We start from the raw sequence: 14,252 nt of genomic DNA on the forward strand, positions 1-14,252 counted from the left end.
TCCTGCCTCATTTCACTGTTGGGTAAACTTGACTAGATCCAGGAAGGTAACATGCAGGAAGCATGTTTTTGCTAAGTTGCAAACCAAATGCATTTATGTACCATTAAATTATATCAGAAATACTGACCTGTTTTCTTTTTCAGGAGTGTTGTGACCATATTCTGAGCTCAAGAACACTGACATTTATGTTGATGTCATGTATGTATATAAACACTTTTTGTTTTCATTTTACCCAGGATCAAGAACTGTATTTCTTCCATGAACTCAGCCCTGGAAGTTGCTTTTTCCTGCCAAAGGGAGCCTACATTTATAACACACTTATTGAATTTATCAGGGTAAACCATATTCATTATTTTCTTCTGTAGATTTAGGCTATAAGGTGATTTTATTAAATAAGATCTGCTAAAAGGAAGAATAACCTTGTATTTGAAAAAGAAACATACAAAAGAGTAAAAATGCGAGTCTGCTGTCTCATAAAATGTATAAAAAATGACTTCTTCCTAGTACATGATTTTGTCCATATACAAGGATATATACTCAAGAGAGAACAGCTGGTAAGCTTGGAGTGGGACTTTTACACAGGTGCTCTGTGGCCTCTTTGACCGTTTATTTGTATTTTCCTAGAAAAAGCAAGTTAGTCTTTACATTTTTTTTTTTTAAATTATGGAGCCCTTTAAGCATAACTTTGGTATAAAGAGTAGTAAAATCAATATCTGTACTGACAATCTAGATGGAACAAATATTTACATTGTGCTATATTTGCTTCTGGGTTTTTGTTAAAGAAGTAAAACCTGACATGCACAGTGGACAGCCCCCTTTGGGACCCTCTTCTGATCCATTCCCTCCTTGCCTAGAAGAAAGTATTAGTGTGCAGTTGGTATGGATCCTTGTGTCCATGTTGTTTTACGTGTCCCTTTAAATATGGACCATTAAACTATGTTTTTGTGTGCTTCATATTTACACACGTGGAGTCTGATCGTGTATTAGTTTGTGTTTTGTTTAGTTTTTTAGTTAATACAAATTCAGTTCGTCCATTTTCACTGCTGCATATTATTTTGTAACTACCAATATATGCCCATTGCTTTATTGATGGACATTGATTTAACTTCCAATTTTCATATATTACTAATGCTGAAATTAGTGTCCTTTTTAAAGCCTCCTTATGTACGTATGCAAGAATACCCTCTTTGGCATATACCTACAAGGGGAATTTCTGAGTCCTAGTATATGTGTCGAAACCCTTGTGGGACCAAAAGGTTGGTGGTTTGAATCCACCAGGAGCTCTTTAGAAACCCTTTGGGGCAGGCCTACTCTATCCTGTAGGGTTGCTATGAGTTGGACTCAACTCGACAACGATGGTTTTTTTTTTGTTGTTGTTTTGTTTTAGTGTATGTGTATCTTGAACTTGATAGTATAAATCTGCTTTTCAAATCTTTACTCCTACCAGAAAGTATGAGAATTTTTTTTCCTATACATGTGTTCTACCTGTTTGTTTTCTAAGAGTGAATATAGGAAACGAGGATTCCAGGAGGTGGTCACCCCAAACATCTATAACAGCCGACTCTGGATGACCTCGGGCCACTGGCAGCACTACAGTGAGAACATGTTCTCCTTTGAAGTGGAGAAGGAGCTCTTTGCTCTAAAACCCATGAACTGCCCAGGACACTGGTATGCAGCAGCTTTGAGTTTCTATGAAAATTTTTTCTGTTCTACAATTAGCTCTGGATTGCACTCCTTCCTTTGAAAGAGTTTTTGTTAAAAACAAATTATGTAATAGAGGAGTGTTTAAATGCAACGTTATTTTGGTTTTATAACATCTTGTATGCCCAGTTGGGCCCCCAGAACTATAAACATTCAAAATGGTGCCAAAGCTATAGCCGCGAATGAGGCAAAATGTAAAACAGACTGAATCTGGGCCTTAGCAAATTCTCTAGTTTTTTTTTTTTTTTAAGAGGCACGTTCATCATAACCTACTGTTAATGAATTGACATATTTGGTAAGTTTTTGCCTTCAGGCTGCTCCCTTTCCATCCTTCTTGAAAGTTGGGTGGAAACCAAGTTGGGGAAGCACTAGGGAGGTCTTTGGATGCAGGTAGCCGAGGCCCAGCCCCATGGGCAGTGTCCACAGCTCCAAGTAAGGATTCAAGGGCAGAGGAGGTGAGAGAGATCAGGAATATCCAAGAGGAGCCTTGATTGTAGGCTAATTCTTAATTTTCCCAAATTCTTCAAAGTCTCTGAAGTACTTTCAGACTAACAAGGAATTGAAGCACTTACGGGAGTGACAGGAAAGCACATCTAACTTGGGTTGGCAGTGTTATAAATGATTTGTATGTAGCTAAGGTTTTTTTTTTTTAAAGTATGAGCTTTAAAGGCAGTCCTTAAGTTAATGTAAATATTGAGCACAAGGACTCGACTTCAGGCTTTTGGGAATATTTTTTTTATTCTATCTTAGCCACAATTGGTTGTATCATAATTTATTTGCTGTTTTATTCATACACGTGCATAAATTGCCAGAATTTGAGAAATGTTGCTTGTATGGACAACTAGAATCATTGGCTTTTTGACATACTTTTTTCAAAAAATTTATATAAAAGTATTAAATGTAATATTAGAGAAGCAGTTTTAGTCTTGTGAAATTCTCAGTGGATTTTCTTCTTTCTTCAGCCTTATGTTTGATCATCGGCCAAGATCCTGGAGAGAGTTGCCTCTGCGGTTAGCTGATTTTGGGGTACTTCATAGGAATGAGCTGTCAGGAGCACTCACAGGACTCACCCGAGTACGAAGATTCCAGCAGGATGACGCTCACATATTCTGTGCCATGGAGCAGGTACGAAACCCTGTGCAATGAGATGGTTTGAAAGCAGTGCCAAGACAGTCCAGGAAAATAACAACTGTATCCTCTTTTTATTTAAAGATTGAGGATGAAATAAAAGGCTGTTTGGATTTTCTACGTACTGTGTATGATGTATTTGGATTTTCTTTTAAACTGAACCTTTCTACTCGCCCAGAAAAATTCCTTGGAGATATTGAAGTATGGAATCAGGCTGAGAAAGTAAGTGGTGTTTTTCAGCTTGTTTGAATATTGCTAGACTGAAATGGACTTGTTCCAAATTATAAGAAAGCCAAGCCTTTTTACATGGATAAAAGCAGAAGAAAATTAGAAATGGTTCCTAGATTGGAGTAAGCTAATTTAAGGTTCACCGGGCCCAAGCCATGGTGTTTTCAGTTGCCTCCTATGCATGTGAAAGCTGGATGATGAATAAAGAAGACCAAAGAATTGATGCCTTTGAATTGTGGTGTTGGAAGAAAATATCAAATATATCATGGACTCCCAAAATAACAAACAAATCTGTCTTAGAAGAAGTGTAACCAGAACACTCCTTAGAAGCAAGGATGGTGAGACTACGTCTCACATACTTAAATGTTGTAAGGAGGGATCAGTCCCTGGAGAAGGACATCATGTTTGGTAAAGTAAAGGGTCAGCAAAAAAGAGGAAGACCCTCAACGAGATGGACTGACACAGTGGCTGCAATAATGCGGTTAAGCGTAGCAACAATTGTGAGGATGATGCAGAACTGGCCAGTGTTTCATTCTGTTGTACATAGGGCGGCTATGAGTCAGAACTGACTTGATGACACCTAACAACATTTTTTTTTCTGTGATAATGTATTTTGAAATGGTTGAAAGTTTTTCAGTTATTAAACCATAAGCTTTAAAAGAGGTTTGTGTGAGAGTATATGTAAGTGGGCAAAATTATAAAGCTGCGAGTAGTGACCCATCCAAGTTATGGTATTGTTAATCCCACATTAGCCTGGAAGAAGGGATATTGCAGATGAACAAAAATAAACATCATTTTGCTTTATCCTTAGCAACTGGAAAATAGTCTGAATGAGTTTGGTGAAAAGTGGGAGTTAAACCCTGGAGATGGAGCTTTCTATGGTCCAAAGGTCAGTACCAAAGTATATTAGGGTAGTCCTTTGGGCTAATGTGTGATTTTTATTTTTCGGTGAAGAAGAGATTACTTTAAAGTCAGTTTTTAAGAAAAGGAAAATCAGCCCTAATCTTACTGTTGAGTTCAGCTTTAGTGTAGACAACATTTTATAACAACCTGATCTTTGTTTCTTAGATCGACATAGAGATTAAAGATGCAATTGGCCGGTACCACCAGTGTGCAACGATCCAGCTGGATTTTCAGTTGCCCATCAGATTTAATCTTACTTTTGTAAGGTGAGCTTCTGAGTCTGCTCTGAATGTTTTTCTCCAGGCACATAAGGGAAAAATACCTAATAAAGCAAAGCAAATTCTTTGTTTTTCTTTATAGCCATGATGGTGATGATAAGAAAAGGCCAGTGATTGTTCATCGAGCCATCTTGGGGTCAGTGGAGAGAATGATTGCTATTCTTACTGAAAACTATGGAGGCAAATGGTAATCCCAGTCATTGTTTTGTTTTTGTCTGGACAATGTAAATCGGGTAGAAAAAATGTCTGTTTTCCAGTTTAGTTGTGAGATGGAGAGGGACAATGACTCTAATTGGTCACTTCAAATTAATGACAAGTGTTCACTAAAAAGTAAGGAATCCAAATCTAAACTCAAATTTTTTAGCTTTGAGAATATTTTTTAATACAATAATGTTTACTTCATAACTTGATTTGTGTGGTTATGTAGTATTTTCTGAGTAGGAAGAAACATATTTGTTATTTTGATTGCTTTTGACATCCATTTAGCTTTGTTTGGGGATTTATACAGCTTTGCTGTTTCTGTCTGGGTGAACAAGGGTAGGCTTTTTGCTTCCCTTGTTCATCCTACTGATCATACGGGGCAAGTATTTTGACATCCTTTAGAAGCCAACTATTCTTTTTAATTGAGAATGCAGACTCCAAATTGTTTGATCAACTTTTTGTGACTTGTTTCCATTAGATTATGTTTTTGCTGGCAAGAAATGAGCACTTGACTTGCATTTTATCTTATACATTACAGTCATTTATTTCAGTTTTTATTTGTAATTTGGTTATCTCAGACATTTGGGGGAGTTTTTCATACTTATCAATGAAATAAGATAACCTCAATCAGTTATATTTCACAAAATCAAATCAAGTCAAATCTGCCTGGCTCCTAGGGATTAGGGGAATCCTTGGGTAATTGCTATGCCAAACCTGTGATAGGTGAAAAAAACCCTCAATTAGGGTAGAATTTAGAACCTACTCTAGCCATTTCCTTGATATAACAAAATAATGGAAAATAGAGGAGCAATGGGGAGAAACGTTGGCCTGATGTCTGCATCATTGGGATGGTTTGACACAGTGCACCTGAAATCCTCCATCAGGAGAATGGCAGATGGGGTCATCCTCAATAAGTAGTCAAAACACACTTGTTTTTAAATACCGTCACCAGTTTTTATCAGTTACAACGCACCGAATCCTGAAAATTGGATCTTGAATAAACTAAAGGTACCTCCTGTGTCCCCCACAAAGTATAAAATAAAAACCAAAAAAAAGTATAAAATCGTGCTTGAATAATCACTCAGTGTTGTTATGTAATACTTTTTTAACACCTCCTGCATCCAGGGCGTGGCGATTCAATATGTGTGAGGCCTTTGCAGTCTGCTTAGCAAGACAAATCGCAGTTACAGATTTTTGTTATTTAGGGTTAGTTTTCTACTCCTGAGTTTTCCCCCTTAGTCTTCTTTGGATGTTGAAAATAAAGCCAAGTTTTTTAAAGTAGCCCTTTCGTATTTCTCAAAAAGAGACTAAAGAATAGACTAAGAAATGTGCCATGCCTATTTAGGGAATAATGCCCAAATCCACATTAAATACTTTTATTTTTTTCTAAAGGCCTTTCTGGCTGTCTCCTCGCCAGGTAATGGTGGTTCCGGTGGGACCCACATGCGATGAATATGCTCAAAAGGTAATCCTTAAATATGACTTTTCTTCAAATTTATTGTCTGTTGTTCAGCTTTTCAAATAACATAAGCCATATAGTTTTGGCAAGGCAGGCCTCACGTGATGAGAAATGTTGCTATTTTCATTGTACATTCTGATCAGGACTTCCAGAAAATCCTACTCTTCTCTGTAGTGGTCTGGGTGGCATTGTGGTGGGAGGTCTGCTTAGCAGGAACTTTGTAACATCTGCAGAAACCCTGGTGGTGGAGTGGTTAAGAGCTACGGCTGCTAACCAAGAGGTCAGCAGTTCGAATCCACCAGGAGCTCCTTAAAAACTCCATGGGGCAGTTCTCCTCTGTCCTGTAGGGTCACTATGAGTCAGAATCGACTCGATGGCAATGGGTTTTTTTATGGGTATCTACCAAAAGAAGATAATCAGTGTTCGTGACTTTTGAGTTAGAGCCCCAGGGTGCTATACCTATAGCAGTGATGAGGAAGGAACTCCAGCCTCAGGCTCTTGGCCCCTTGTTTGGGTTAATGGCCATTTGTAAGGAAACTGGGTTTTTAATTATTTACTTATTTATTTTTAGTACACTTTATTTTGTAGAACAGTTTAAGGTCTACAGAGAAATTGTGCAAAGAATGCACAGAGTTTGATATTTCGCACTCTCGCTCCTGCAGTTTCCCCGGTTATTAACATGCTGCGATAGTGTGGTACATTTGTTAGACTTGATGAGTCAATATTGATACATTATTATTAACTAAAAGAGCCCTTTGTTATTAACTAAAATCCATTGTTTAAAACATTAGGGATCACTATTTGTGTTATGGCCCTATGGGTTTTGAAAAATGCTTCATGTCATGTGTCCACTGTTACAGTATCACACAGAATAGTTTCATTGCCCCAAAACGCCCTGAGCTCCACCTGTTTATTCCTCTTTCCCTTTTCTCTGAACCCCTGGCAGCCACTCATCTTTTACTGTCTCTATAGCCTTGCCTTTTCCAGAATGTCACATAGTTGGAATCGTGCAGTGCAGAGCCTTTTCAAACTTGGCTTCTTCCGTTTAGCAGTATGCATTTAAGGTTCCTCCTTGTCTTTTTATGGCTTGATAGCTTGTTTCTTTTTATCACTGGACAATATTTCATTGTGTGGATGCACCACAGTTTGTTTATCCAGTCACCTATTGAAGGACATCTTGATTGCTTCCAGTTTTGGGCAATTATAGATAAAACTTCTATAAACGTTCATGTGTAGGTTTTTGTTTGGACATACGAAACTGTATTTAAACCAGGTGTGTTTTTTTTTTTTTAATATAAGATGCAAATTCCCAAAACTGATTGTTTATGAGCAGAAATATATTTTGTTATTATTCACCCATCATTAACTTGTTGTAATCTAAATTACTTTTAAACTTAAGTTTTTATTATTCCATTTTAAAGCTAAAAGATTAATGCCCATGAGAACCTAATGAAAGGGAAACATTCTCATATTTAGAAGTTAATATTTATTCAATCGAGGAAGGTTTCTTTGAAACATTAATCATACGTTTTTCATTTCTGAAGTCTGAGGTTAATGTGAAATGACAGTGAAATAAAAATGATTGCTTCAGATCTTTTTATCCTATCAGTGGAAATTGGTTGGCAGGTGAGTGGGAAATTTAATTTAGCTTACAGTATTACTTTTTGGAAGAAGAAAATACCACAGTTTTATGCAGATAACATGTGCTTTCTACATCTGTTTGCCAGTTGCACTTTCCCCCTGCAAGGTATTTTCAAAAGTGCTGCTATGCCAATTTTTTTTTTACATGTTGCTATAAAAAAAATTAGCACACTTATGAAAATACCTTAAGGGGAGAGGACGGGGTTGGCAATCAGAAGACCTGCGTTATTTGCTTAAAAATATGGTACTAAAAACTTTGTCTACTTAATACACATAGACTTAAGATAATAAAGTAGAACTAGTATTTTTGAGAAGAAAACTTAAAAAGACAATAATATCTAACTTAGTTTGCCAACTTTAAATTCCTAGAAACTTACTTCAGGAAATCCTAATCTGATCTTTAGCTCGAACCCCTTTATCTGCTTCCTAAGAAGTTCTCCTTAAATCAGAAAGGAAATCAGTATTTAGAAAAAAAAGAAAATTTAGTATTTCTTAAGCCTATTATTTTCTTTTATTCAAATTATTCTTTTAGAATAGAGTTCTGTTTAATTAGGTTATTGGTATACACAGGGTATTAAAAAAACAATTAGTGTTATAAGACAATTTTATATGGCAGTTTATATTCCATTCTCCAGGAATATGAAAGAAGCTGTGGCAGTGATTTTAGCCTATTGATTACATTGTCAGTGTTTATTTTAAGAAATATTGCACACATAAATGGCAGCAACGAGTTAATTCCTACCTGACTCCTTACCAAATTGCTGCCTGTTTAAGGGACCAGAAACATACTCTGTTGGCCTGGGCATCTATTTTGGATGTTATATGGAAGCCATTCAATTTATTTCCTGGAAACAGTATCAGGAACTTGAGATGTATTTGTAAAAGGATTTCTTTTCCTTTATAATCTGTATGACTTAAGAGCAGTAAATAAGAAGACCTTAGATTGAAGCAGTGCTGGTGAAGAATTTTAAATACATAGTGGGCTGCCAGAAGAAAAACAAATCTGTCTCGGAGGAAGTATAGCCAGAATGATCCTTAGAAGGGAGGATGGTGAGACTTCCTCTCGCTTACTTCGGACATGTTATCAGGAGGGACCAGTCTGTGGAGAAGGACATCATGCTTGATAAAGTAGAGGTTCAGTGAAAAAGAGGAAGACCTTCAATGAGATGGATTGACATAGTGGCTGCAACAGTGGACTCAAACACAGCAACGATTGTGAGGATAGTGCTGGACCAGGCAGTGTTCTGCTATACGTAAGGTCTGTGTGAGTCAGAACTGACTCATGGCACCCAACAAGATGATTTAAGAGAACTGGTTAAATTTAATTAATTGCCTAAATTCTGATGTTTTAAAATCTGATGATTTTTCTAAAACATTTATCTCTCAAAAGCAAAATAAGTTTTGATTTTTTAAATGGTAAAACTTAACATGTTAATAGTATATGCTTCAGTATATGCTGTTGTTAGGTGCCATTGAGTCAGTTCCAACTCATAGCGACCCCGTGTACAACAGAACGAAACACTGCTCGGTCTTACGCCATCCTCACAGTTGTTGCTACACTTAAGCCCATTGTTTCATGCACTGTGTCAGTCCGTCTCACTGAGGGTTTTCCTCTTTTTCATTGGCACTCTTCTTTACCAAACATGATGTCCTTCTCCAAGGACTGATCCCTTCTGATAACATGTCCAAAATTTATGAGATGTAGTCTTGCCATCCTTGCTTCTAAGGAGCATTCTGGTAATACTTCTTCCGAGACAGATTTGTTTGTTCTAGATGCACACTTCGTACGTGTCACATTCCAATTATTAATGGATGTTTGCAGCTGTTTCTTCTCATTTTGAGTCATGCTACATCAGCAAATGAAGATCCTGAAAGCTTGACTGAATCCACGTCATTAAGGTTGACTCTACTTTGAGGAGGTGGCTTTTCCCTTGTCGTATTTTGAGTGCCTTCCAACCTGAAGGGCTCATCTTCCAGCACTGTATCAGACAGTGTTCCGCTGCTATTCATAAGGTTTTCACTGGCTAATGCTTTTCAGAAGTAGACTGCCGGGTCCTTCTTCCTAGTCTGTCGTAGTCTGGAAACTCAGCTGAAATCTGTCTGCCATGGGTGACCCTGCTGGTATTTGAATACCAGTGGTACAGCTTCCAGCATCACAGCAACACGCAACCCTATAGTACAACAAACTGACAGGCATATCATTTGGTTTACATGATTATCCAAATCCTATGTTGAGCAAAACTATTTACAATCAAAATGTAGTTCTAATTTTAGATGTGAAGCATTGTGTGTCTCTCTTGCAATAGGTACGGCAGGAATTCCATGATGCTAAGTTCATGGCAGATGTCGATCTGGATCCAGGCTGTACATTGAATAAGAAGATCAGAAATGCCCAGTTGGCACAATATAACTTCATTCTAGGTATGGAAAGAAACTTACCAAAGAAAAACTTCCCGAACCTCAGGAAGATCCACTAAAATCTTGAGACCTGGCCCTAAGTTTGGTTCCTTCCAGTCCTGATTGTTAAAACTACTAAAGTTTCTTCAGTTAATATAACAGGAAAATTTAAGTTTGAAAAGAATGACCTTTAAAAGTTTGTCTAAAAATTTCCTCCCCTTTACCTCATACTTCTTCATGCAGTAAGTTTTTTTTTTAATTATTAATTTTTATTGTGCTTTAAGTGAAAGTTTACAAATCAAGTCAGTCTCTCATATAAAAATTTACATATACCTTGCTATACACTCCTAACCACTCTCCTTCTAATGAGATAGCACAGTTCTTCCCTCCACTGTCTCTCCTCATGCCATTCAGGTAGCTTCTGAACCCCTCTGCCCTCTCATCTCCCCTCCAGACAGGAGATGCCAACATAGTCTCATGTGTCTACTTGTTCCAAGAAGCTTATTCTTCACCGGTATCATTTTCCATCCCATATTCCAGTCCAATCCCTGTCTGAAGAATCATACAGTAAGTTTTTATTACGTTGGCTACATTAAGTAGCTCAACAAACGTAGCCATTTTAGAGCAGCATTGCAAAGTGGTACGTATTTTCAGAAAATAAATAGATTTTTAAATCAGTTGCTCAACTATATACCGTCACCTGTTTATTTTAATGAAGGTTCAGGGTGGCTCTTGGGCCCCAAGATAATTTCCGCTCAAGCATTCAGGAAGAATCCTTGTGTGTCTTTGATTCAGTCTCACAAAGCTTTGCATCTTTTATGTTTTAGTTGTTGGTGAAAAAGAGAAAACCAGTGGCACAGTGAACATCCGCACAAGAGATAATAAGGTCCATGGAGAACGTACTGTTTCTGAAACCATCAGGCGGTTGCAGCAGCTCAAGCAGTCCCGCAGCAAACAGGCAGAGGAGGAATTCTAACCAAGAACTTCTCACCACTGGGATCATTGGACAGTGATGAGCAGTGTTTCCCTAATGTTCAGTTCGTATTCCAGAGAACATCCATTCATACCAAACTGGGAACACTTTGACAACGTCTGTGTAGGTAACTGTAGGATAAATCTTTTTTGACAGAGAGGTTTTGGACAAGGTGTATTTGAAGGAGTTAATCAAAAGAAACTCATTAAAATGGTTTAATTCATTAAGTATCTGAGCATTGGAAGTAAAACATGAGGAATGCTTTGGTGTGATGTGGGAGAACTTTTTGTAAATTTAATGCAGTCAGAAAATAAAATTTTCTGATTTGATTAAGGTAACAGATTAGAATTGGATTATGGCAAAAAAAATAAAAATTTTTATTCACGTAAGTTTCAAGACTGCTCTCTCTTCACATATGTATGTACCAGGAACGAATGCGTGATTCAACAATATATATATTTGAAGTTTTACAACAAATATGAGGCAGAGTGAGTGAAAGGGGCAAATCTACAGTGTATGCTGTTCTCAAGGATGCTGGCTTCTCAGTCATTGGATAAATTGTCTTTCTGGAGTGTCATTTTTAACTTATCTTTTTTGGAGTAGAAACCTCTTCTGTTAAAAACAACCATGGATTTGTTATAGAGTAGATTTATACAAATTTTAAAGATAAAGAATGAGACTTCAAAGAAACATGTTTATGGCAGGTTGCCCTGGGTCCCAGAATCCCGTGATACACAAATTCCCTCCTACATAAGGAATAATTTTCAAAATTTTCTACTGGTGAATGTATGATTGGGAAAATGCCACAGAATAAGAAGTTCCTTATGTGGATATACATTAACTCCTCTGTAATAGAATCATTTTTTAAAAAGCGCCACCTTCTCAGTTCTCTGATAACCCTCAATAGCTTGTTCATAATAGTTGCTTGAAAGACAAGCCCGTTTACGTGGTTCAATCCTCACTTTAACAAAGGAGATAAGATCCTTAATCGTACAGAGTATTATTTTTAAAACCTCATGATTAAGCTTTGCTTATGAATGTCTGAAGACTTAGCCTTTGATAGATTTGTAATTAATTTTTATGTGTATTTTTTGAGGGAAATAGTTCTATATTTAATCAGGACTTTGCATTGTCAGTAATGACACCATAATTTTCTAATTTGTCTTTAAACAGTATATTTGATTTTTATTCCTTTACGTGAAAATTCATAGTATGTTAGTTCAGATTTTCTTCAGTTTTAAAAACTTGATGTTACAGAATCATCGTTTTAAATGGTTTCCATAATATGTAGTCCAAAGACCAACTCTGGTTTAGCTAGATTTCATTTTGGTACCTATCCTGCATTTAACAGTAACAAATGGCTTATATGGTATATTAATAACTTCTATTGAAATATTTCCCCCACATGTCTATCAGTTTGTCATATTGTGTGTTGCTGTGATGCTGGAAGCTATGTCACCAGTATTCAGATACCAGCAGGGTCACCCAAGGAGGACAGGTTTCAGCTGAGGTTCCAGACTAAGACAGACTAGGAAGAAGGACCCAGCAGTCTACTTCTGAAAAGCATTAGCCAATGAAAACCTTATGAATAGCAGCGGAACACTGTCTGATACAGTGCTGGAAGATGAGCACCCCAGGTTGGAAGGCACTCAAAAGATGACTGGGGAAGAGCTGCCACCTCAAAGTAGAGTCAGCCTTAATGATGTGGATGGACTAAAGCTTTCAGGACCTTCATTTGCTGATGTGGCACGACTCAAAATGAGAAGAAACAGCTGCAAACATCCATTAATAATTGGAACCTGGAATGTATGAAGTATGAATCTAGGAAAATTGGAAATTGTCAAAAATGAAATGGAACACATAAACATTGATATCCTAGGCATTAGTGAGTTGAAATGGACTGGTATTGGCCATTTTGAATCGGACAATCATGTAGTCTACTATGCTGGGAGTGACAACTCAAAGAGGAATGGTGTTGCATTCATTGTCAAAAAGAATGTTTCAAGATCTATCCTGAAGTACAACGCTGTCAGTGATAGGATAATATCCATACGCCTACAAGGAAGACCAGTTAATACGACTATTCAAATTTATGCACCATCCACTAGGGCCAAAGATGAAGAAATAAAAGATTTTTATCAGCTGCTTCAGTCGGAAATTGATCAAACATGCAATCAAGATGCATTGATAATTACTGGTGATTGGAATGTGAAAGTTGGAAACAAAGAAGAAGGATCAGTAGTTGGAAAACATGGCCTTGGTGACAGAAACAATGCCGGAGATCGAATGATAGAATTTTGCAAGACCAACAACTTCTTCATTGCAAATACCTTCTTTCACCAACATAAATGGTGACTATACACGTGGACCTCGCCAGATGGAACACGCAGAAATCAAATTGACTGCATCTGTGGAAAGAGATGATGGAAAAGCTCAATATCATCAGTCAGAACAAGGCCAGGGGCTGACTGTGGAACAGACCATCAATTGCTCCTATGCAAGTTCAAGCTGAAACTGAAGAAAATCAGAGCAAGTCCACGAGAGCCAAAATATGACCTTGAGTATATCCCACCTGAATTTAGAGACCATCTGAAGAATAGATTTGACACGTTGAACACTGGTGACCGAAGACCAGACAAGTTGTGGGATGACATCAAGGACATCATCCTTGTAGAAAGCAAGAGGTCGCTGAAAAGACAGGAAAGAAAGAAAAGACCAAGATGGATGTCAGAGGAGACTCTGAAACTTGCTCTTGAGTGTCGAGCAGCTAAAGCAAAAAGAAGAATTGATGAAGTAAAAGAACTGAACAGAAGATTTCAAAGGGCCTCTTGAGAAGACAAAGTAAAGTATTATAACGACATGTGCAAAGAGCTGGAGATGGAAAACCAAAAGGGAAGAACACGCTCGGCGTTTTCTCAAGCTGAAAGAACTGAAGAAAAAATTTAAGCCTTGAGTTGCAATAGTGAAGGATTCCATGGGGAATATATTAAATGATGTGGGAAGCATCAAAAGAAGATGGAAGGAATACACAGTCATTATACCAAAAAGAATTAGTTGATATTCAACCATTTCAAGAGGTGGCATATGATGAGGAACCAATGGTACTGAAGGAAGAAGTCCAAGCTGCTCTGAAGGCATTGGTGAAAAACAAGGCTCCAGGAATTGATGGAATATCAATTGAGATGTTTCAACAAATGGATGCAGCGCTGGAGGTGCTCACTCGTCTATGCCAAGAAATATGGAAGACAGCTTCCTGGCCAACTGACTGGAAGAGATCCATATTTATGCCTATTTCCAAGAAAGGTGATCCAACCGAATGTGGAAATTATAGAACAATATCATT

At 37.5% G+C, this 14,252-nt stretch overlaps 1 protein-coding gene across 2 annotated transcripts in view; it reads left to right on the top strand.

Moving 5' to 3' along the window:
- The window catches only part of TARS1 (threonyl-tRNA synthetase 1), a 28,773-nt gene extending 17,475 nt beyond the window's left edge, over positions 1 to 11,298 (top strand). For both annotated transcript variants that reach the window (XM_049861924.1, XM_049861933.1), the window contains exons 10-19: positions 237 to 335; positions 1,502 to 1,668; positions 2,664 to 2,826; positions 2,914 to 3,051; positions 3,869 to 3,946; positions 4,126 to 4,226; positions 4,321 to 4,425; positions 5,832 to 5,904; positions 9,846 to 9,960; positions 10,764 to 11,298. In XM_049861924.1, the coding sequence (XP_049717881.1) occupies positions 237 to 335; positions 1,502 to 1,668; positions 2,664 to 2,826; positions 2,914 to 3,051; positions 3,869 to 3,946; positions 4,126 to 4,226; positions 4,321 to 4,425; positions 5,832 to 5,904; positions 9,846 to 9,960; positions 10,764 to 10,912 (1,188 nt within the window). In that variant the 3' untranslated portion in view covers positions 10,913 to 11,298. The remainder of the gene's footprint in view (positions 1 to 236; positions 336 to 1,501; positions 1,669 to 2,663; positions 2,827 to 2,913; positions 3,052 to 3,868; positions 3,947 to 4,125; positions 4,227 to 4,320; positions 4,426 to 5,831; positions 5,905 to 9,845; positions 9,961 to 10,763) is intronic.
- The last annotated feature ends 2,954 nt before the right edge of the window (positions 11,299 to 14,252 follow it).

The sequence above is a fragment of the Elephas maximus genome, chromosome 2 (genome assembly GCF_024166365.1).
Source record: "Elephas maximus indicus isolate mEleMax1 chromosome 2, mEleMax1 primary haplotype, whole genome shotgun sequence".
Taxonomy (NCBI): Eukaryota; Metazoa; Chordata; class Mammalia; order Proboscidea; family Elephantidae; genus Elephas; species Elephas maximus.